Below are 23049 nucleotides of genomic sequence, written 5' to 3'. Positions count from 1 at the left end.
GGCTGCCTCCTCATACCCCCTACTGGGGATCAAGCCGGAAACCCTGGCATATGCACTGATGGGGAATCGAACCAGTGACCTCCTGGTACATGGGACAATGCTCAACCAACTGAGCCACACTGGCTGGACTTGTACCAATTCTTTTTCAAGTGCTCTTTGCTACAGCCAAACTCATTGTTTTCTTTCACCCTAGCCCTTTTTCACCTTCCTCACACTGTTCCCTTATCCTGGTATGTTGTTTTCCTATGTTCTTAGCTTCCTCCAATCTTACTGCTTGTCCCAACATCCAAATCCTATTGTTCAGCCCTAGCCAGTTTGGCTCAGTGGATAGAGGGTCGTCCTGCAGACTGAAAGGTCCCAGGTTCTCTTCAGGTCAAGGGCACATGCCCAGGTTGCAGGCTTGATTCCCAGTAGGGGGCGTGAGGGGGCAGCCAATCAATGGTTCTCTCTCATCATTGATGTTTCTATCTCCTCTGCCTCTCCTTTCCTCTCTGGAAAAAAAAATCCTATTGTTCCTTCAAGATCTGTATCAAATGCCTTCTATGCAAAGATGCACCAGACACCTGGGAAGGGTGTATGTCTCATTCAGTGTTTTAGCAGTGCTGGCCCATGCAGGAGGTGCTCCGTGCACTTTGGTCGATGAATGGGAGGGTGAAAGTAAATGAGGGATGATGAGCATGGATGGAGGGCAGGGTCTGGGTGAATGGAGGGAGGGATGGGCAGAGTGGAAGACAGGCCCTGTGGCAGTGCTGGACCTGGTTCTGCTGGGACTAGCAATGGGACTGCAATAGCAATGGGACTGCAGCCAGCACTTCCCTGGGTGAATAACCTCAGGGCTCTGCTCCTCCAGGCCTTGCCCACATCATAAAACATCAAACACTTCCTCTTCAGGGGCAGGAGGAAGAAGTGGGGTGACTCAGGGGCTGAGCCTCAGCATCTGGGAGGGTTTATAAGCTGGGCCACCAGACCCTTCAGCACCACGAACCTTATTTCTCACCCCTTGCTCCCTGGCCTCCAGGTCTCCCGGCAGCATGGCCTTCAACGGCAAGTACGAGATTGAGAGTGAGAAGAATTATGACGAGTTCATGAAGCGCCTTGGTGAGTAGGGTCCTACGAACATCTTCCTGGGCTGGTCTGTAACAACTAGCATTGGTCCAGAACCCAAATTCCTGGGATAAAGTGGGACAGAACTTCATTTACTCATTCATTTACTCCTTCATTTGTTGAGCCTCTGTTCCAGGCTCTCGGGCTAATAAGAACCAAATAGACTCTTTGGCTTTAAAACATTTAGGGAATATTAGTATCTCCAATTTATGGATAGAAAACTTGAGGCCCAGAGAAGTGGAATCACTAGTCCAAGGTTATACAGCTAGAAACTGGTGAAGTAGAGACTTGATTGGTTTATTCATTCCAACATTTATTGAAAACCTACTGTATGGCAAAGGCCAACTCACTGTTCCTGAAGGGCCACCACAGCTCTTGCCCAAGGTCATGGTAAGTCTCTGGCAGAGGATATTAGCACCCAGGATCTTATGATGAGATGGTGAGTGATGTCCCCATATCATGCCTTGCAAGAGGTAACCAAGGAGTTACCCTAGTCTAGGTTTGATAACCTCCTTCTTCATTCAGTCATTCAACAAAGGCCTCTTGCTGTGTTAGGCTCTGTGGGCAGAGAGATCAAAGACCCCACGCCTCTTACTTGCTCAATTTGCAGCACTGGTTGTGAGGAAACAATGAGACAGTGGAATTGACAATCCTGCAGAAATCCTGGTGCTCTAAGACTGAGGCAGTGCAATTGTCAGGGACCAGTGCCCTCATCCTGGTGACAGAGAGGCCCCCAGAACAGTGCTCATGTGCCCTGGGGCCCTGGGGAGACCAAAGCCCTTCTGAGTCAATTGCTGGGAGTGGCCCTGAGGCACAGTGACTTGGCCTCCCTTGCAGCAGTCTAGTGAGGAATTAGAAGGGAGCCAGTCCCAGTTCTAGACCTGGTGCTGCCCGGAACCTCGACTGAGATGCCGGGAGGCCCCTTCCCTGCTGTGGGTCTGCATTTCCTAATCTGTGAAGATAGTCTTGAAGGTCCCCTTCGTTCTAGAACTTTGTGAGCTTGGCAAGTTTCTGTGATAATTATGTTATGTCACTATCAGAAGAGCTGTTATTTATTGAGTATAGTAACTATATGGCAGGAGTTTACAAGACACACTTTAATCCTTGCACCAGCCCTGTAAAATAGGCCTTATTATATCCATTTTGTGGATGGAAACACTGAGGTTTGGAGAGGTACTTGCCCAAGCTGCAATGGCCCATGGTAGAACTGAAATTTGTGCTTTCAACTGTCAGGGTAGCCTGCCCCAGTGGAGGGGAGCTCTTTCCCAAAACCCCATGTTGTAAGCAGCTCTTACATGGCCCTTCTGCTTGTCCCCCTGGGCCAGGGCTCCCCAGCGATGCAATTGAAAAGGGCCGTAATTTCAAGATCGTCACAGAGGTCCAGCAGGATGGGCAGAACTTCACCTGGTCCCAGCACTACCCTGGGGGTCACTCCATGACCAACAAGTTCACCATTGGCAAGGAGTGCGACATGGAGACCATGGGAGGCAAGAAGTTCAAGGTGAGAAGCCACTGGCCACTCCTCCCTTTTTCCTCAGGCCTCCCGCTAACTTCTGGGTCTCAAATATGTCCCATGGGGCTGCTCCCCAACCTGAGGTGTCTTTCTCTAGTCTAGCCTCCAGACACTTGCTGAATACTTCACATGTTAATGCAGTTAATCCTATGAGGTTGCCACAATTATTAGCCAGGTTTACAGATGGGCAAGTTGGGTCTGAGCCCTGGGATTAAATAGCTTGCCCGATCACACAGCAGGGACAGGCCTTCACACCCAGGCAGTCTGGCTCCAGAAAGCATAACTGCGTTTTATGCTGCCTCCGGGTAGCCTAGAGTTGAAGTAGACCCTAGAATCAGACTCACCTGGGTCTGAAACTGCACTCTTAGGTAGCAAAGAAGTGAAAGGTGGCTGGCTGTTCCCATCCTGCCTAGACTAGTCCCTCAGGTCTTCAACCCATTCTGGGTCCCCTCCGCAGACCCCCAACCATGCCCATGAGTACTTTGCTCTTCAAGCTGCCATGTGAAGAATAAGCAGTCATCATATTCATATTCTGCCACTTGGCTCTTTTAAAACTGTAACAATCTCTCATGATATCTTTCTGTGTCAGTAGTACATATCGATTTGTCTTTTTCTTTTAAATATATTTTATTGATTTTTTACAGAGAGAAAGAGAGAGGGATAGAGAGTTAGAAACATCGATGAGAGAGAGACATTGATCAGCTGCCTCCTGCACGCCCCCTACTGGGGCTGTGCCCGCAACCCAGGTACATGCCCTTGACCAGAATCGAACCTGGGACCCTTCAGTCTGCAGGCGGAAGCTCTATCCACTGAGCCAAACCGGTTAGGGCTGTCTTTTTCTTTTTAATGGCCGCACAATATCCTATGGTATGGAAATGCTGTCATTTATTTAACACTCTCTCATGACTAGATATTTAGGTTATTTACCAGTGGGTAACCTAGGTTGGATATTTAGGTTGTTTACAATCACAATCGGCAAGCAACACTCTTGGACAACATCATCCTCATAATGATGATCACAACAGTGCCTGGCACTGTTGTACCAGGAAACACTTTACATGTGTCATATTAAATCACTTACTCCTCACAATAACTCTATGAAGTAGGTATAGTTACTAGCTCATTTTAGTGATGCACAATTGAGGCACAGCAAGGTTGAGTGAGTTGTGCAGGTGATCTGTATCTTCGGTTTATGTAAGGTAAATGAATTCCCAGAGAGAACTGCTGGGGCTGCAGAAAGGACCTTCACCCCTGAGGGTCTGGCCTGCATTTGTGGGCCTCTGCCCACTCACACTCAGTGTTATGCTTCCTTTCCAGGCCACTGTGCAGATGGAGGGCGGGAAGGTGGTGGTTGATTTCCCCAACTATCACCAGACCTCGGAGATCGTGGGTGGCAAGCTGGTGGAGGTGAGTGTCCTGCTGGATCCCGGAGGACTGGAGTGTTTTTCTGCCCCCGGCCACGGCCCCTAAGAGGCGGGCCTCTGAGCAGCTGGCTTTATAAGAACTTGCTGTGTGCCAGGCCTTGTGCTCTCATTTGATCTTCACAATAACCCTGGAAGGTAGGGATTTTTATTCCCATTTTACAGGTGAGGAGACTGAGGCCTGGGGAGGCTAAGTGTTTAGCTGGAGGGCACATAGCTTTTATGATGAAGCTGGGATTTGTGACTCCGGTGTTCACACTTAGCGACCTCAGAGGCCCAAGTCTGGAAGCCCATGGGACCTTCCTCCAGTGTCAATGAAGGGGGAGTCCAGGAGAACCCTGCCAGGACCAACACTCTGCTCCGGCTAGATCTTCTGATTTTTTGAGAGAGGCTGGAAATGTGCACTTCTTTGTGAAATCTCCAGATTAAATGTTGACAACTAATGAAATGTTTTTTAAAATCCTGGCAGGGTCAACACACACACCTGTGGACTGACCCCTCCCATACTCGGTGCTCTGTAAACACAGGTTGAAATGCTGTCCTGGGATGCCCTTCATCTCACTTCCATTTCTAGCCCCCATCCCCCAAACCCGGGGCTCCACAATGTTCCCCAAGGGAAAGAAATGGAGGTGAAGTTAAGAGGAAAGCTTGCTGCTTTCCTCTGAAGAACGTAAGAACAACTGCCTACATGCACATTAATGACAGCACGTCTCTGTGGCCTTGAGCCCTGGCACTGCACACAGGGGCCTTCACTGAACAGTATCCTCTTGCCTGCCTCTTTCACAAAACCTTATGCTTCCTGAGGGCAGGGGCCACACCTGCCCATCAACGGGCACAGGTGCCCCACAAACACCAAATGGTGCAGAGGTTGAGGGTGGCCTCTTGACCTTAGAGGGGTTACTTGACCTCTCTAAACTTCAGTTTTCTCATCTGTACAATGGGGGCAACCTCGCCGTGCTGCTGGGAGGTCTCAGTGGGGTAATACAAGGGAAGTGACTGGCCTGGTGAATTGAAATGAACAAACAGGTGGAAAGTTATCCTGCAGAGAGTCATCTGCTTAGCTACATTGAGTCTGTGCACTGATTCGTGTAACAACTTGAAAAACAGGCCCAGAGAAGTGGTGCAACTGAGTCATTTCTACTCCGGGCTGGGACCGGGGCTGGTCTTCTGTCAGCTGTGCCCCATGGTCACCCTGGGGTCCCTGCATTGATGGCCACTGTTCCGCTGTTTCTTTCAGATCTCCACCATCGGAGGCGTGACCTATGAGCGTGTGAGCAAGAGGCTGGCCTGAGCAAGCAGGCGGGGCTCTGAGGGACTCCAGGGCCTCCAATAAAGCTGGTCCAAGAGTGGACATTCTGCTCACTCCAGTTGCTCTGTGTCTTTGTTTTCTGGAGTCCTGGGGGTAGTTTCTGGCTGGGTGAAGGTGGAAAACCCTTGAGGATGGGTACACAGGCCAGACCTTGGTCCTGAGATCCCTGTGGGGTCTGTGTCATGGCAGAGGGAGCCTTGTGTGTGGACTGGATACCCCTGAGCCTCTGCAAGAGGCCAAAGGTGGTGCTCAAGAAGCACCCTTCTGTGGACCCCACACCCCACTCTGCCACCCACCACTGTGTGGGTGGAGATAATCCTCTGCAGTGGTTCTCAACCTTTCTAATGCCGCGACCCTTTAATACAGTTCCTCATGTTGTGGTGACCCCCAACCATAAAATTATTTTCGCTCTAAGGAGACAAATGCCACCTGGGAGGGGTGACACACTGCCTCTGAGATGGGCCACAGGACAAGCATATCAGAATGGAGGAATGGCATTTCCAGGGAAGGCCCCTGCTGCTCGGCTACAAGGCTGCACAGCACATCCCTGGCTCTGCCGCTAATTTCCTGTGGAGTCATTCCTTTGGGCCTCAGTTTACCTACTGGTACAAAGGGGGGCCAGGAGAACCGGTGAGGGACTGAGGAAAATGATAGCCCCTGAGTTGGCAAAGAGGCAATGAGAATGACAGGAAAGGACTGGAGTGTCATGGTTTGGACCAGTAGCTTGGGCAGCGGTGCCCGGGAGAAACTGAGAGGCTGTGGTGGACAGGGAAGGTGGTCAGAGGGTCACTCCGACGCCCTGGTGGGTGCCTGAAGCCCTGAGTCAGGGAGGGTTCCGAGGCAGCATTTGGAGTGAGCAGATGTCCCTGCGTCTGCCAGGCCTTGGGAGTGGGAAAGGGAGGCCCGCTGGCCTCGGGCAGACAATCCCTAACCCAGGGCACGGAAGGGCCTTCTCTCCTCTCCCACCTTCTGGGCGGGTCGCCACAGCTGGGTGCCGCCTTCATCTCTTTTTAACCCCGTACTTTTCTGCACGACAATTCACCCACTTTTACTACAATGAAAACTGTATGTCACTTCTACACATGAAAAGCCAATGTCATCTGCTATAAAGAAAACTATTTAAAAACACTGAAACAGAACGATGGTGGCGACAAGCTTGGTTCTCTTGCCTGCTCCCAGCCCCGAGCCGAGACCTCCCTTTGTGAACAGGGTGAGAGAGATGTAAAGTTACTGTAGCATCGAGTGGGAACTGCCCAATGAATAATATTGTAAGACCGCTGAAGAGAAGAATTACAGTCCCCCACCTTATTCCAAGACCCCCGGAAGTGGACGCCTGAGACTGTAGAGTGTCGAATCTAGATGTTCTGCTTTATGCCTATACATAAAGTTTAATTTATGCCCTAAATACATTAAAGTGGACAGCGCGTCGGCCTGTGGACCCAAGGGTCCCAGGTTGGATTCCGGTCAAGGGCACGTACCTCAGTTGCAGGCTCCAGGGCTCGTGCAGGAGGCAACCAATGGATGTGTTTCTCACACATCGAGTGTCTGTCTTTCCCTCTCCCTTCCACTTTCCCTAAAAATCAATGGAAAAATATCCTTGGGGGAGGATTAAAAAACATAATAAAGTTGTTTTTTAAAAAGTTTAACTTATAAACTAGTCACAGTAAGAAATTAATACTAATTAAATAGAACCATTGAAACAATATACTGTAACAAAAGTTACGTGTATGTGGTGTCTCTCCCTCTCTCAAAATTTCTCGTTGTGTGGACTGGACTCACCCTTCCCCTGACGGTGCAACATGACCTTACGCGCTGACATGACGAGATGCGGTGAGTGACGTAGGCTGGGGCGTAGCGTTAGTTAGGCTGCGACTGACCTCCTGACGACACGTCACAGCTGTGGCATGTGCAAACTGCCAGCAGCACTATTCTTGAGCTTCGGGGCCATTATGAAGTAAAATAAAGAGTCCTTGAACATAAGCACTGCACTACCGAGACAGAAGATCTGATACCCAAGATGGCGCCTGGCGGCTGCGCGAAGGGCAGGGCACGTGCAGCGACGTCACGTGGGAAGAAGGGATGATTCACGTTCTGGCCGGAGCCAGTGGGCCTCGCGAGATCTCATCCAGCTACTCAGGATGGCCCGCAATTTAAAACAAGAATTGTTTATTTCTGGAATTTTTCATTGACTATTTTTGGAGGTGGTGGACCATGGGGTAACTGTGGAAAGGGAAACTGCGGATAAGGAACTATTTTACTAATTAACTTTTTACTAAATCACTGCTGTATAAGAGTTGAATTATCGCCCAGCTGGCGTGGCTCAGTGGTTGAGCACCGACCTATGAACCAGGAGGTCACGGTTGGATTTGGGGTCAGGGCACATGCCCTGGTTGCGGACTCGATCCCCAGCAGGGGGGCGTGCAGGAGGCAGCCGATTGATGATTCTCTCTTATCATTGATATTCCTTTTCTTTTTTTAAAAAAAATATATTTTATTGATTTTTTACAGAGAGGAAGGGAGAGAGTTAGAAACATCGCCATCGATCAGCCGCCTCCTGCACACCTCCCACTGGGGATGTGCCTGCAACCAAGGTACATGCCCTTGATCGGAATCAAACCTGGGACCCTTGAGTCCGCAGGCCGACGCTCTATCCACTGAGCCAAACCGGTTAGGGCTTATCATTGATATTTCTATTTCTCCCTTTCCCTTCCTCTCAAAAAACAATAAAAATATATATATTTTAAAAACCTAAGTAAAAAAAAGGGTGAATTATCTAAATTACCTTGAATATACAAGTCTCACACACGGGGCATAAGAAATAAGGGTCTGTGCACACATCAGATGCTTAGTAAGTGCTACTTGACCTAACATCCTTGCAGCCCGTGTAGTCTACAGCGTGTAATCTTGGGGGCCGACCTAGGCCTGGACAGAGGGCACGGCCTACCCCACTGACAGTTCACCCCTTGCCTCCTCCCTCATTCTGCCCTGAAGCTTGTTTATCTTTCCAAGAACAGCACTCAGCTCCCCCACCCACCCACCACGCCAGGACCCCATGAATTCCATCATTTTGCCAAGACTTATTGTTAATTAACTGAACTAGGTAAGCATTAAATTAAACTAGCAGTGCGGACATTTCCCCTCCAGACTGAATAATTACTCATAATGACCTTGGGTAATAAGTCTCTACGTAAATAACAGGGAGTTAACCATAATTGGGCTAAAAATTGAGAGAGATTGTTTTTACCTTGGAAACTGATTCAAGAACAAATTCAAATTTTTTTTCTTATATTTTATTGATTTTTTACAGAGAGGAAGGGAGAGAGATAGAGAGTTAGGAACATCGATGAGAGAGAAACATTGATCAGCTGCCTCCTGCACACCTCCTACGGGGGATGTGCCCGCAACCAAGGTACATGCCCTTGACTGGAATCGAACCTGGGACCTTTCAGTTTGCAGGCCGACGCTCTATCCACTAAGCCAAACCAGTCAGGGCAAATTCAAATTATTGGTAGGGAAGAAATTCTTAAGTCAGTGTTGTTATAGATTCACACACTCGTGGACTAGCAGGACCTCAGAGCTTACCTAGTTTACACTCTGTTTCACAGATATGGCAACCAAGGCTCAGAGAGGGAAAGAAATTCATCTGAGGTCACACAGCAAAGAGTGAGTCTCTGTGAGTAATGTGCAGTTGAACATTGCTGGCTGATGAAGGCTAGTTTCTGCGTCCAGCTCACAAGGGTAAATGGAGTGAAGTGAGTAAAGTGTCCATTTTGCTCACATCTTGGCAGAAAGCCAGTAGAAGGGATGGTGGTTAAGATCTTCGATGCTGGCGTCACATTGCTAGGGTTTGAATCCCTCTCCTGGCACCCAGAAGCTGTGTCACCTTTAGGTAAGTTCATCCATTTCTTAGAGCCTCAATTTCCTCACCTGTAAATGGGGATAATAACTGTACTTACCTAATAAAGTGGTCATGCTACAAACTCACTAAAAAGTAGCTGCTGCCACCACAACCACCATCATCTCCGTTATCACCACCATCATTCTCAAGCCGCTGTGATGAAAGGTTTAGGAATGCCTCTTCCATTACTTGTGAGGCACATGGGCAAGCCACTGGGTTGCTCAGAGTCCTATCTTGTCCATGTGTCAAGTGGACTAATCTGACCTTCCCTTGGATAACAGATGATTTGCAAGGATAAAGGGTAAAAATCCACGCTAGTGGCTTCCAAAGTTAGAGGAGCTTCATCATTTTGCTGTGCTGTTCAAGATTTTGTAGTGACTCTCCACTCAGTTCAGGTACCCTTTACCCAGGCTCTTTATGACCTTCACCCTGACCTTGCGAGCCATCTCTTCCACTCTGCCTGGGCAACCACATTCCTCCTGACAAGATCATCTAGCCAACAGGGAACTGCCCAAAGCATTTTTATAGATCACCACTAGGTGGCACTCCACCACCCACCTGCTGCCTATGGACACCAAGATGCAAGTGTATTTTGGGGGTGGGGGTCCATAAAGGGATCAAGCTGTGAAATCCTAGGTGATTGGGCCTTGGTGCTGGTGTGTATGTGCTATTTTGGGGTAACAAGGAATTGGAGGCCATGTGGCTCGCCTGTCAGGCATATCTAAGTGTGAAATCCACTCCCACCACTTGCCCATGGTGAGACCTTGAGCCTCCCTGAACCTCAGTATCCTCATCTGGAAAATGGTGTTAACTCTAGTTCCTGGTGTTGTGAGGGCAAAATAAGAGTAGGGAGAATAAGAGAGCACGAGGAAAGTGTCATGTACAGAGCCTGGAACATAGTAAGTGCTCAGTAAACAGATATTACTAGTAAGGGCCCTCCTTGGTTGGTTCTATGCGAGGATGGGTACACACAGGGTCAGAGCTTTTAGAGCAAACCTGGTCGTGCAGGTGTTAAAAGGATAGCCCACACCCTACCCTAGACCTGCTGAATCAAGCTCTTTAAGGTACAAAGACCAGGGAGCTATCATTGTGAATTGCTCCTCAGCCACGAGCAATGACCTTGAGACTGTTCTAGTTTCAACCCTTCCATTTTGCAGATGGAAAAACTGAGACCTAGAAAAGGGAAATGACCTGACCCCGTCCGCACAGCTATGGAGTAGAAGGCCTGACTCCCCGTATATCCTGCCTGTTGTGTGTCTGGCAAGGTCGGGGGCTTGAAGCACTTGGGCAGAGCTGGCCCAGCAGATGGCTGACCACTTGAGTTCATCTTCCTTCAAAGCTAGAGCTGGTTGGAAGGAGATGAAGCTCAGAGGCTCACCTGAGCCCCCCAAAGGAGGAGCCCACTTATTCACAGTATGTCTCATAGAACTCACTGTTGAATGATACCACATATTCCATGCATTCTTACCATAAACCTGAAGTGAAGGCTGATAACCTTCCTGACTGACAAATGAGACAGAGGTTCGGAGTGGAGAGGTGGTATTTCTCAAGGTCAACTAGCTAAGAGCAAACTCAGACCTTCCACTTCTTGGGCCCAACGTTCTTGTCGATATAGTACTATGTTGCAAGCTTCCAGCCAAGAACCACTCTAACCTATAATGTATTATACTGGTCTTCTATTGCGTTAAAATGTTTTTTAAATTTAAGTTTTAAATTAAATGAAAAATGTAGATTTCCTAGAAAGTGCAGACTTCCAGTTTTTCTGGAAATCTGAGGCTTGGCTTGGGCAACACAAAGCTTACATCCCTAAAAGGTATTATTGGCCACAGCTAAGTAGAAGCCATATCTTCTAGGTTAGGGGTGGGGAACCTTTTTTCTGCCAAGGGCCATTTGGATATTTGTAACATAATTCGTGGGCCATACAAAATTATCAACTTAAAAGTTAGCCTGCTATATTTGGTTAAACATTTAATTAGTTCACTCCTAATGCCTTGGCAGGGCCAAATGATTTTGAGGGCCTTATATGGCCTGAGGGCTGGACGTTCCCCACCCCTGCTCTACAGAGACACTGGCTTCAACACTCCCCACCACTGTGATTCACTTTGTTGCCTGCCTGGTCCTGGTCGGCATTTGAACTTGAGACTCCTGTCAAATGCTATGGCCTTTCTGTTGAAATCCAAGTCACAAGGTCTTGCCTGCAGAACAGAGAATGAGGTGATGGGGGCTGGTAAGATTCCCTTCCAGGTACTCGGTCCCAGATCTCTACCTTCATAGATGGGGAACCCTTCCCAGATCAGAGCCCATTGGGGGCAGACCCGTGGAGCAGGGATCACAGCCTGTGGCAGATGTGCAAGAACCGATGTTTCTGCATTTCTGTCTGCTGGTGAGCACGCTCTGAGAGAATGCCTGCCACTCTGTAAACCAGGAGCATGAACGCCAGGCAACCCTTCTCTTGTATGAACCCATATCCATTATTCTGTCATGTCTTCCCGCCCGGTGAGTGGGACTGCTACGGAGTCTTTCACTCATTCAAAACCCTTGAGGCACCCCGGGGCAGCTCCAGACTGCCTGGGTTTGAATTATGGCTCCTTCCCTCACCACTGCTCTCCTTAGGCAAATAACCTCTCCTTGCCCCACTTTCTGACCTGTAAAATACAGCTAATAAAGTTCCTGCCTTGTAGGGTAACTGGGATGATTATAGAAAAAGCCAGCAAAGTCCCTAGCACAATAAATGCTCAATAATGCCAGCTGCCCAACTTATGAGGGAAGGCGGGGGGTGAGAGGGTAAGAGCATGTGCTGTGGGTTTGGGAGCAGCTGGGGAGAGGTCAATGGGGAGAAAAGGAGACCCATGTAATACTTTAAACAATAAAGAATTTTAAAAAAAAATGCCAGCTGCTATAATTAGTGCTGACATCAACAGGCAGTGATACTCTATATATTCTATTGGGGGTAGATAGCAAAGGACACAACCATCAACCAAGTAAACATTTTTAACAGGATCACTTCAGAAGCTTTTACAGCCATGAAGAAAACAAAAGGGGATAACGATAGAGTGATTGGGGGGTATTACAAGAGACCTCTTTGGGAGGTGACATAGGAGTTGACGTTTCTCAACCCTGGCACTACTGTCATTTTGGGCCAGATAATTCTTTATTGTGGGGGCTGTCCTGTGCATTGTAAGATGTTGAGCAGCATCCCTGGCCTCTACTTGCTAAATGCCAGCCATGCTCCTTCTCCAATTGTGACAACCAAAAAAAATACCTCCAGACATTGCCACATGTCCCCCCAGGGAGCAAAAATGAGCCCTGCTGAGAATCATTGAAACAAAGAAGAGAATCGGGATATGAGAACAGGTGGCTTTGGAGAGATGGGCGTGGAACCGGGAGGACAGGGGGAAGTACAGCCTTGACATCGACCCTAAGCCAGGCATTTGCAAGGCTGAGCCAATTCCTTATAATAAATCTCTCTCTCCTACACTGGTAATGGATTCTGTTTCTCTGGAGAACCCCGACTGATTCAGTGGTGGAGCTGGGGTGTCAAGCCTTATTCACTTCAGCTGCCCAAGTCCCCAGAGGGCCAGACCCAGCTCCACAAGAGCCAGTTCTGCCGTGGCCCATCCCCCACAAGCTCTCAGCATGAGCGAGATACCCTCGGGGTTGAGGTGGAAGGGAGTGGGGCGCAGCTGGCTGAGAGAAGACTACGAGGAAGAGAACTCAACGAGGAAGAGAACTCGACACCTAGAGCAGGTGATGTGTTTATTGCGAGACCTCTTTTCTGGGGACCCCTCACAAGCCCCCAGCCGCAGAATAAACAGACACAATAACTTGGAATCCAAACCAGTCGCACATAAATAGGAGGTTGGTAAAGGAAAAGGAGAAAAACAAACGAATGTGCGGTTTCCTATGCGAGTGTGACAACGTGGCAGCGCCATACCCACGTCCAGTCTCTTCTCATCCCGCTTCCACGCGGAGGCTTTGTCCTGCTTGGAACATCACCTTCAGACCAACTCCGCAAGTGAGTCAACAAAACCGACATGGGTTCTCCTTAAACAACAAACAAATGCTTCCGTGGTTCTTTGCACCTCCCAGTTCTGTTGGGTGAACAATGTGTTCCCCGATCCCAATCCAACAAAAACCACACATAACCATGATGAGTACAAGCCACGAGTCGGAATAAACACATATTGCACATGGCCATCAGAGTGGTCCTGAGAGCCCCTCGTGGCAGACACCCCACCCCAATACGGACTTCTGATCCAACTGATCATTTGCCTGTCACTGTGGTGTCCTACACACCCCCACCCCCACTCCCCAAATCCAACTGGCATTAAGCACACATTCCACATTATTTTACCCTTTGCTATTAGCCACACTCAAGGCCGAGGCTGGGTTAACCTCATGCACTAGAAGCAGGTAGAAGGAGGTGAGGATGTTGGCTTAAATCTTAGTCTACCTTTCAACCTTTTACGTCTAGGTGGTTATTGAAGTTCTACAGGTGAACACAGCATCCAAGGTGCAAGGTGTGGACTCTTCTGGAACCGAGAGACGGGCACGTGGCTCTCCCCAGCCCTACGCTTTTGCAAAGGGAGCTCTGTGATTGCCCTCGGGTCAGTCACCAGCCCGGGATAAAGGAACAGCCTGGGCGTGGGGCAGGCAGTGCGGCTATCAGCATTGTTTTTCTAAGGAATTTTCAAGTATCACAAAATCCCTGATACAGTATGTAAACAAGACTTCTTACTGAACAGAAAGCTAGGTCACTTCGGGAAGCAGCAGCATGTGAAACGTCTAAAAGGGCGAATAAGGTTTTAGGTTCGACATTGGAAGCGAGACAGCCGCGCACCGTGCCTCAGAAGGCAGACGCTCGGGCATCACACACACACACACACACACACACACACACACACACACACACACACACACAGGCCCCGGCATGGAGCCAGGGAGACGAAAGCACCCGATCTGACAGCTATCGGGGTCAAAGGAACATGTCCGGCTGTCCCTTCTTCTTCAGTGGTGTAGCTGCCATCGGCAACGAATAAAGGAGTCTCTGATGCTGAGCACGGGACGTGCCTGCGGACTGGTGTCTGCATCCAGCTCCCAGACTCGCAGCCTCTTCCCGGGTTCCTCCATCCTCTGGGCCCTGCTCCAGGGGACAGCCCTGAGCCTCGGCCCTGCGCCCCAGGCACGTGTGAAAGGCGTTTCCCAGAGGAATGCTCTTGGGTGAGGTATCTCATGGACCGTTTTGCTCTGGGTCCGTTTTACTTATGAAGAGCACAGATCCTCTCCAGTCAAGGGCAATGAGGCTCTGCGGGGATGGCCTCCCAGTCGCCTGGCTCCACTGAACTCCCCTCGTCCGTGTCTTCTTCCTCTGCCCGGGTCTCCAAGGGCCCCCTATCTGTCGAAACAGCCTGTGGGGAATGCGTGGCTCCCGCTGAAGTAGCTGCCTCTGTAGGCGGTGGCGAGGCAGTGCCTGGGCTCGGCTGCGACAGCCATCTGCATGCTGAGGGACGCGGGCAGGGGCACGGGGCACACGTCCAGAGGCTGGAGGGAGGGGTACGGGGAGTGGAGAGACGAACTCGTGCCCCCTGAGAGCAGGCTGCTGGAACAGTGGGCCTGCAGTGAGTCCCGATAGGCTAAGCACAGGTCCTGCACCGGCGTCTGGAACTGCGCCAGGGCCACAGGCGTGGGCTGGCCGAGGGCGGGGTAGGCAGGGGGCTGAAAGAGCATTTGGGTGGGGGCTGGGGATGTGCCGGGCACCATGGCCAAGGCCTGGCTCTTGACCGCGACGGCATCCTTGAGGACATTGTCATAGGCTCTGAAAGGGAAGGGCCTGGGTGAGACTCGGCGGTTAAAGGCAGACACCTGAGCGCCTCTACCTGCCTTGCTAAGTGGGATCTGCGTGCTGTTCCTGCCGGACCTTGCCCAGCCCGTGCTCACTGCCTCCAGCCTTGCCTCAGTGACTGTCTGATTAACCCCAGACCTCAGATCTCAGCGTGGATCTACATCTTACAAAAACCTCTTCTGACCCCTCAAAACTAGCCTCGCTGTCCTGCAGCCCCTGCACTGCCCCACCTCACATTCAACACCCCAGGTTCCGGGTTACTACCTGGCCCCCCACCGTGCTGAGTGTGACCTCCAACAAGGAAGGCCCATCTGCTCCTGCTCACCCCTGCACACCTAGCACAGTGCCCGCTGAGAGGGCAGACTCCCGGTGCTTAAGTGAGCACCACCTCTGCCTTTAAGGCCCTTCCCGCAGCTCCGTCCCAGCTAGGTCACTCCTGAGCTAGCAGACCCCAAGCAAGTTGCCCAATGAGGCCTTCCATCGTAAAGGGGGATGTAAGAAAGGAGCCAATAGGGGCTGTAGCAGGTCTGAGAAGGGAGCCATCCCAGTGTGACGGCCACGAAGAGGCAGAGCTGGTAGCTAAGAATCCAGAGCACCTGGCAGCACTCAGACCAGACCGCGCTCTCTAGCTTTAGCCCTGGCCGGTGTGGCTTGATTGGTTGGGTGTTGTCCTGTGCACAAGGTTACTGGTTCCATTCCAATCAGGGCACATGCCCGGGTTGCGGGCTCAGTCCCCAATAGGGGGGGTGCCTGAGGCAGCTGACTGATGTTCTGTTCTTGCATTGATGTTTCTCTCTCTGGGTCCCTCTCCCTTCCTCTCTCTCTAAAAACCAATAAAAACATTTTAAAAAACAAACTAAAATAAATATAAAACAGAAGGCACAGGTTTTGAAACAAGGCCCAGGGTGCGAGGGACTGACATTTCAGAGGAATGAGACAGGGGCAGCCACTGGCAAAGTTTCCCACATGAGGAGACCAAGAGGTGACTCGTTAGGGACCTGGCCCCGGGTTCAGTGGGGCTGTGCACATAGGAGATGCTGCCACTTGAAAGGTGCAAGAGGGACTGGGTGCAGCCAGGTAGGACCTTTCTGTTCTATCTGTCCTCCTGACGTCGCCACTGAGCTCTTCCACTCTGATGTCAGTTTCACGGTGCTGGGTCGACGATGCCTTTAAGCATCTTCTCCGACACACTGAACGCTTTCTCCCCAAGATTCCCAGGGATCCTTGCAAGGAAGCGGTGGCCTCTTAAGTTAAGCCACTCTGGGCTTAGCTGTGGTCAGCTTTGTGGCCACATCTGAGAAAGCAACTTATAATGAGAGTCCCTGAATTTTGATCATCCCTAAGGCTGAATGACAGACACACTGGGACTCAGATCAAAGAGCCCAGACATGCAGAAGGGCATGCACACAACCCCTCTTCTCCCTCACTCCTTGACCTTAAAACTGCAAACCCAAAGCTAACCAAAATAAGAAGGACCAACTCCCCAAACCCCAATTCTATCAGGAGTCACCACGGCCCACGTTACGTGAGACACTAGCAGGGAGACCCACCATAAGCCTCAGACTTCAGGAAATCGCCGGAACTGGGCCTCAGGACAGGTGGAACCTCAACATTTCAGAAACCCGGAAGGACTGAAGGGGAACTTACACCAGCAGGATTTCGATGCATGTGCTGAGATGTTCCAAGGAGTAGTTTGAGATCCTCTGCAGGTCTCTGGTCCAGTAGGGAGAAAGCTGAAGGCAAATTCTAGAGGCCCCGATGCAGGCCGCAGCGACCACAGAAGGCTGGAATTTGTAGAAAATATGATCTGAAAGAGAATCAGAGGCAGTCAACATCAAAAAGCCAAGCCTGGAAGCCCGGTGCCCTGCCTGCCTCGTGCCCCCTAAATCGGTAGACAAATGATTAGGTTCAAGGCTATTCACTGCTGTGCCACACACACACACACACGCACGCACGCACGCATGCACGCACGATGAAAAAGTGGAAACAACATGAAATTCTTGAATCTTAAGCGCCCTGGTTCTCCGTCTGGGATTTCGGATGTCAGCCTAGAGCAGTGATTTTCAAAATGTGGTCCAGGGCTCCTGGGGCTGCAAGGGGTTTGCTGATGGGCTACAAAACATTTGTCCTTTCTTTGGTTGTTAGGGGTGAATGACATGGCATTTCAGAAGCTAATTATTAAACAACAAAGCCTGGATCCCAGAAGGCACTCAATAAAAACCTGTTGAATAAATGAATGTAAGAATGAGTGACTACAGCAGTTTGATATTCCTCACTCAAATTGGCTTTACTGAAGTATGACTGACAAATAAAAACAGACCGTGTAAATAAGGTGTACCATGTGATGCTTTGGTATACGCAGACCCCATGAAATGATCTGAGAAAGCTTAACGTCCCACTAACATATTTTGTGACTTGGCCTTACCACTTATGTGCAAAGGCAAACTGTTGAAATCCCTACAATGTTCCTGAATGACACTTGGTTATCGGTGCATTGTCATGCTGCCTTAAGTTGTTTATGATTTTCAATGATTTCAATACTTGCCTGTTATAGTACGAAATTAGTCAAGGTGGTATGGTTACAGGTACAGTCAGTCACAGAGTAAGACTCCCCAGGTTCAAATGTTAGCAATGACCCTAGGTAAGTTCCTTCACCTCTTGAGCATCAGTTGAGGAAACTGAATAGCAGAAATGACTTTTATGTGGAGGTGTTGGGAGGTTCGAATGCGATAATGTATGCAGAGCACTAAAGTAAGGTGCCAGGGACACAGTAAGCACTCAATTAATGCTGGATATCATACCTCCTGATACTGTTACACATGACAAATTTTGGTTTGTGGTGGGTTACTGGGTGGCTGTATCAGCTGTCTTTCTGACCCAGTATTTCACCTAATACCTGGATTTTAAGACACTAGGAAGAGTGAGATCTGAATACAAGTCCCTAAACAGGGTAGCTGAACAGCTAGAGCAGATGTAAACACAGCCCCCTCCCCCACCCATCTGTGTGATACAGCTCTTCCAGACTGACCTATCTGCACATATGTCATATTTAGATCATCTGCAAGTTGCAGGTTACCGTAAGAAATAGTAACAGGCAACTAGACGGTTGTAGAATACCAGTGGCCTGTAATAAGCTATTTCTCTTTTACACATGACTGGTAACATTGGGTGAATCCTTGTTCCTTTCCTGTTTATCCCTTGCAAAGTGGGAGTGATCTGTGTGGATGTGCATGCATGCCTCCTGGTGCCACCTAATCCTGGCCCGTGGGTGGTGGTGGGGGAGGGGTCACAGGTCCCGACACTGGGCCCACCTTGCAGGGTGACCTCTAGGAAGTAGTGGGCGTACTCCTTGAGGCACTCTTTGGTCTTGCGGGCGCAGGTGGTGGGCCAGCTGTGGCAGTGCTGGTCCTTCTGGCTGACGGAGGCCAGGAGGTAGTAGTCCACGAAGTGGGCGGGCGTGGGCAGGCAGAGGTTCCAGTTGAAGGCCGCCAGCAGCAGCAGCTCCGTGCTCAGGAGCTCCTTCTTGGTGAGGCTGAAGTTCTGGCTGCTCAGGATCCTCGTACTGTTTATCTGCTCCAGCTTGGGCACGTGGTCTTCCTTGTCCTCAAATTTACCTATGGGAGGAGCAGAGGTCATCGGACGACAGCACTGGCCTGCACCCAGGAATTTAGTAAAGGTCCAGCTTAAAGTGCCTGGACGGTGCCAGCAGAGAGGACAGAGAACCAAAAGGCCCTGCTGCAGAGGGAGTACGAGCATAGACACTGGACCTGTCAAACCTGGGCTCACATCCCCAAGCCACCACTTCCAGCTGTGTGACCAGGCACAGGTATCTCACCCTCTCAGTTCTCTCATCCGTAAAGTGGAATCTAGACCTCAGAGACATGACAAGATGCATTCCAAATGTTCAGAACAGCACGTGGGACACAGAAGGTCCTCACTAGCCATCAGCAACAGCGAGGGCCTGAGGAATGAAGTGGGCTCTCCTGTCTGGTCATAACTAATTCACCCCAGGACTGCTTAGCAGCCGTGGGCAAACTACGGCCCGTGGGCCGGATCCGGCTGTTCTATCCGGTTCTCTTGCTCTCCCCTCCGCTCCTTTACTTTGAATTTATATTAGTTCACACAAACACTCCATCCATGCTTTTGTTCCGGCCCTCCGGTCCACTTTAAGAACCCATTGTGGCCCTCGAGTCAAAAAGTTTGCCCACCCCTGGCTTAGAGGTCAGGACATAGTCACAACGACTGCAAATCTGACCCTGCCCTCCCCCAACCTCTCCCCGGATGTGGAAAAGCCCTTCAACAGCTCCCCGTTGATCTTAGTACTGAGTTGAAGGTCCATCAGTGGATTTTTATTTGGGGTCCTCTCAGAAACAGAGCGTGTGGGAGGTGAGCCTCGGAAAGACTGGAAGGTGGGAGAAGACAGGAAAGGGAAGAAGCCCCAAAGTGTCCTTCATCAAATGCATCACCAGTGGGGACGCCTGGAGCCGATCCCTACAAGGAATTCTGAGAAACAATGTAGAACCTGAGCCTTGGTCAAGGGAACCCCTGGCGGGCATCCTCCGGACAGAGAAGCAGCCGGTGGCACTTGGGGGTCAGGCCCACTGAGGGTCGAGGTGCTGGGGCCATGGGTGGGAACTGGCAGCCTCCACTGGGGGAGGCTCTGCAGCTGGGGCTGCTGGGGACCTCCCGGCCTCACACCCCTCACCCTGAGGAAACCGTACACACCTGGCCGGGGCCTCTGTCACTGCAATTCTCTGAAGGCACCATGCTCTCCTTGCCTACAAACCTCATCTACACAGCCCTCTGTCTCGAGCACCCTTCCCCATCCCCTCCTCACTCGGCCAACCTCGCCTCGTTCTCCACCTTCAGTGTCACTGCCTCCTGGAAGCCTTCCCTGACCACAGTCCCCACGTTCTGCCCGGCCCCCCATCAGACAGGAAGCCCTGCGTCCCAGCCTCGCTCTGGTCACCTGTGGCCCCCAAGCCCAACCTCACTGGGTGCAGAGCAGCTGCGGAGCGAGTGTCAGAAGAGGCAGCTGTGCTCAAGCACACGTCTGCCAATGAAGGAGCAGCCAACGTGTCCGCACACCTGTGCACAACCGCCAGCGCTGCCGACCCAGTTCTCACGGGGTTTTCGTGCCTCTCAGGGGAGATAAGGAGGGAACCACCACCACAGGCTGCCCTGCAGCAGAAGCGACAAGTCCTCAGCAAGGCTCCAGCGATGTCACCGAGAAGCCCGTGTGCCCATCTTCTTGGTGAGCCCGACAACACCCACTAAGTGGACGAAGGTGGCATGACACCAACCTCTGGTCTTTGACAGGGAGGAGCTGAGTGAGTGGAAATGTACAACACGGTGAGGAGCGAGAAGACTGCCGACCGCTTCCTAAGCGGCTTACACCCCATCTCCTTTCGGAGCCCTCTCCATCCAAACACACACCTTCCCTTGCCGGACATGGAGGGGCCACTCAGGCAGGTAAAGGCAAGGTCAACGCTGCCCAAGTGGGGAAGAGCCTCTAGTACAGCTGAAACCCTGGGGTGCGGCCTGGCCTCAGCCCCATGCCTTCCATCCCAAGCACAGGATCCAGCCACATAGGAACTCAGACCCTCCTCCAGCTGGGAGTGTTGGTTCCCTCACCTACCTTATCATGGGTCCTCCAGAACTCAGTTCATTTAAAAAAAATGTTTTTATTGATTTCCAAAGACAGGAAAGGGAGAGAGAGAGAAAAGCATCAATGATGAGAGAGAATCATCCATCGTCTGCCTTCTGTATGTCCCCGACTGGGGATCAAGCCTGAAACCCGGGCATGTGCCCTGACTGGGGAATCGAACTGTGACCTCCTAGTTCATGGATGCTCAACCACTGAGCCACACTGGCCGGGCTCCAGAGCTCAGTTCAGAGGCCACTGGATGTCACCATGCTCAGATATTGAGCATTAACATTCCTGGGCAGCAGGTCTAAGCCTCATGAGGACAGGAACCATGTCCCACCCATTCCCTGCTGTGCCCCCAGGTCCCAGCACAGTCCCCAGCACACAGTAGGTACCCAATGAGTATTCACTGAGAGAAAGAATGGTTGTCTCTGGATAGTGAAATTTTAGGCCATTTGAATTGTCCTCTAATGAGCTCTATCTGTATACCCTACCTTTTTTCTTACAATCATGTATCTTTTGTGCAATTTAAAAAGAAACAATATACACTGAGTGGCCAGATTATTATGATCTCTGAATGCATAATAATCTGACCGCTCAGTGTATATCCTATATAATAAAAGGCTAATATGCAAATTGTCCCCTCGACCAGGAGTTCGACCAGCAGGCAGGCCGGCCAACCACCCTTGTCCCCTCCCCCTGGCCAGGCTGGCCGGACCCCACCCATGCACGAATTCATGCACCAGGCTTCTAATAAATAAATAAATAAATAAATAAATACACACACACACACACACACACACACACACTGAGTGGCCAGATTATTATGCGTTCAGAGATCATAATAATCTGGCCACTCATTGTGTGTGTGTGTGTGTGTGTGTGTGTATTTTTTTTTTTTTTTGCAAAATTGTCAAGGTTTTCCTGAACCTTATACTGAACTATTTACAGGCACTCGACACATAGGCGCTCTTTCCCTCCCAGCAGCAGAAGGTGGCGCGGTGAAGGTCACAGTCCCGGCAGAAACGTGCCCTGTGCTGGGGGGAGCATTGCTGGCAGCAATCTATTCCGACTGGCAGATGCGCTCAATCAGATTAGTGTCCTCCCGGCCCCCGGTGCTTTGCAAACCTTTCAGAGCTCTGCGTGTTTCCCAGCCACCAGGCCCAAGAGGATTACCTTGAAATGGAAGGGGCCATGATTACCGACGAGCTTGACTGCACCTGCTGCTTCTTGGGGACCCACCACGCTACAGGCCAGAGCCAGGCAGAGGGGGGTCTGAATCCACAGAGTGCTGGCTCTGAACCTAACACACTAACTCCACAGGCCTTCACTTCCCACCTAGGGGCATGCCCAGGTGCAGATGGAGTGGCCATGCGGAGAGGAAAGAGCCTTAGTGCCCAGCACACAGAGCCTCCCGGAGGCCTGGGCTGGGCTGGGCATTGTGCTTTGTGCTCGACACCCCCTGGATCCTCCCAGGGAGGTTCTGTTCAGATCCCCAGAGACAACGCTCTGAGAACTCGGCTCCACATTTGGGAGCAACCTCACAGCCCCTGCTCTTAACTGCTGGCCAGCAGCCCCCGGCTTAGCGACGATGCCCCAGCACCAAGCATTTCACAGCCAGAAAAGTTTATGAGTTTCCTGGGGTTGCACGTGCCTGGCAGACATTCCCTCCCTTCCTCCCATGACTGTGAGTGGGACCAGTCCTTTGTCTGCAGCGCCGCCACCACCAAGCACTGCCACTCAACTGCCTGCTCCCGACGGACAAGACAAATGGCACAGATGCCTGGAAGTCTTCAGGCAGTCCCCCCAGGGAAGCATGGGGGACAGAAGTCTGTCTTTCCAAGTCAGACAAGAGCCACAGACTCTCTTCAACTTGTTCGATGTATTTGGAAAATTTTCAAATCCACAGAAAAGGTTTATGAATTGAGATGACCCTTCACCCCAATTCACTAATTGATTGATGTGTGTGTGTGTGTGTGTGTGTGTGTGTGTGTGTGTATGCAAATACTGGTTCTGCTCAATCATTTCTAGTGACGTTGCAGATGTGACAACTTTAGCATCTATCCTGAGGTCATTTTCCTACGTAATCATAATGCTATTAGCAATCCTAAGAACATCAGCATTAATGCAATAATATTTCCTAATATTCAAACCATATTTGACTTTCTGCAAGGGTCCCAAAATGTCTTTTATAACTTTTTTTTTAAAGATATAGGATCCAATGAAGCTCACATAGGGTCTTGGATGATGGATGATTCTCATCATTGATATTTCTTTCTCTCTCTCCCTCTCCCTTACTCTCTCTGAAATCATTG

At 50.5% G+C, this 23049-nt stretch overlaps 2 protein-coding genes across 2 annotated transcripts in view; one reads left to right on the top strand and one right to left on the bottom strand.

The window, feature by feature from the left end:
- Positions 1–1031: 1031 nt before the first annotated feature.
- Positions 1032–5329, top strand: FABP6 (fatty acid binding protein 6; the record flags this gene model as incomplete). The annotated part of the gene is made up of 4 exons (XM_080672804.1): positions 1032–1098; positions 2430–2605; positions 3935–4024; positions 5276–5329. The coding sequence occupies 4 exons, from the start codon at positions 1032–1034 to the stop codon at positions 5327–5329; spliced, it is 387 nt and encodes a 128-aa protein (XP_080528930.1).
- A 7656-nt stretch (positions 5330–12985) lies between these two features.
- CCNJL (cyclin J like) overlaps positions 12986–23049 on the bottom strand; it is a 49667-nt gene continuing 39603 nt past the window's right edge. The window contains exons 3-5 of the mRNA XM_080673443.1: positions 18399–18701; positions 16735–16894; positions 12986–15060 (exon numbers count right to left, since the gene is read on the bottom strand). Of these exons, the coding sequence (XP_080529569.1) occupies positions 14637–15060; positions 16735–16894; positions 18399–18701 (887 nt within the window). The 3' untranslated portion in view covers positions 12986–14636. The remainder of the gene's footprint in view (positions 15061–16734; positions 16895–18398; positions 18702–23049) is intronic.

Source organism: Plecotus auritus, assembly GCF_963455305.1.
Source record: "Plecotus auritus genome assembly, chromosome: 6".
Taxonomy (NCBI): domain Eukaryota; kingdom Metazoa; phylum Chordata; class Mammalia; order Chiroptera; family Vespertilionidae; genus Plecotus; species Plecotus auritus.
The sequence above is the reverse complement of the archived record's forward strand: the minus strand, read 5'-3'. Positions and strand labels throughout refer to the sequence as shown.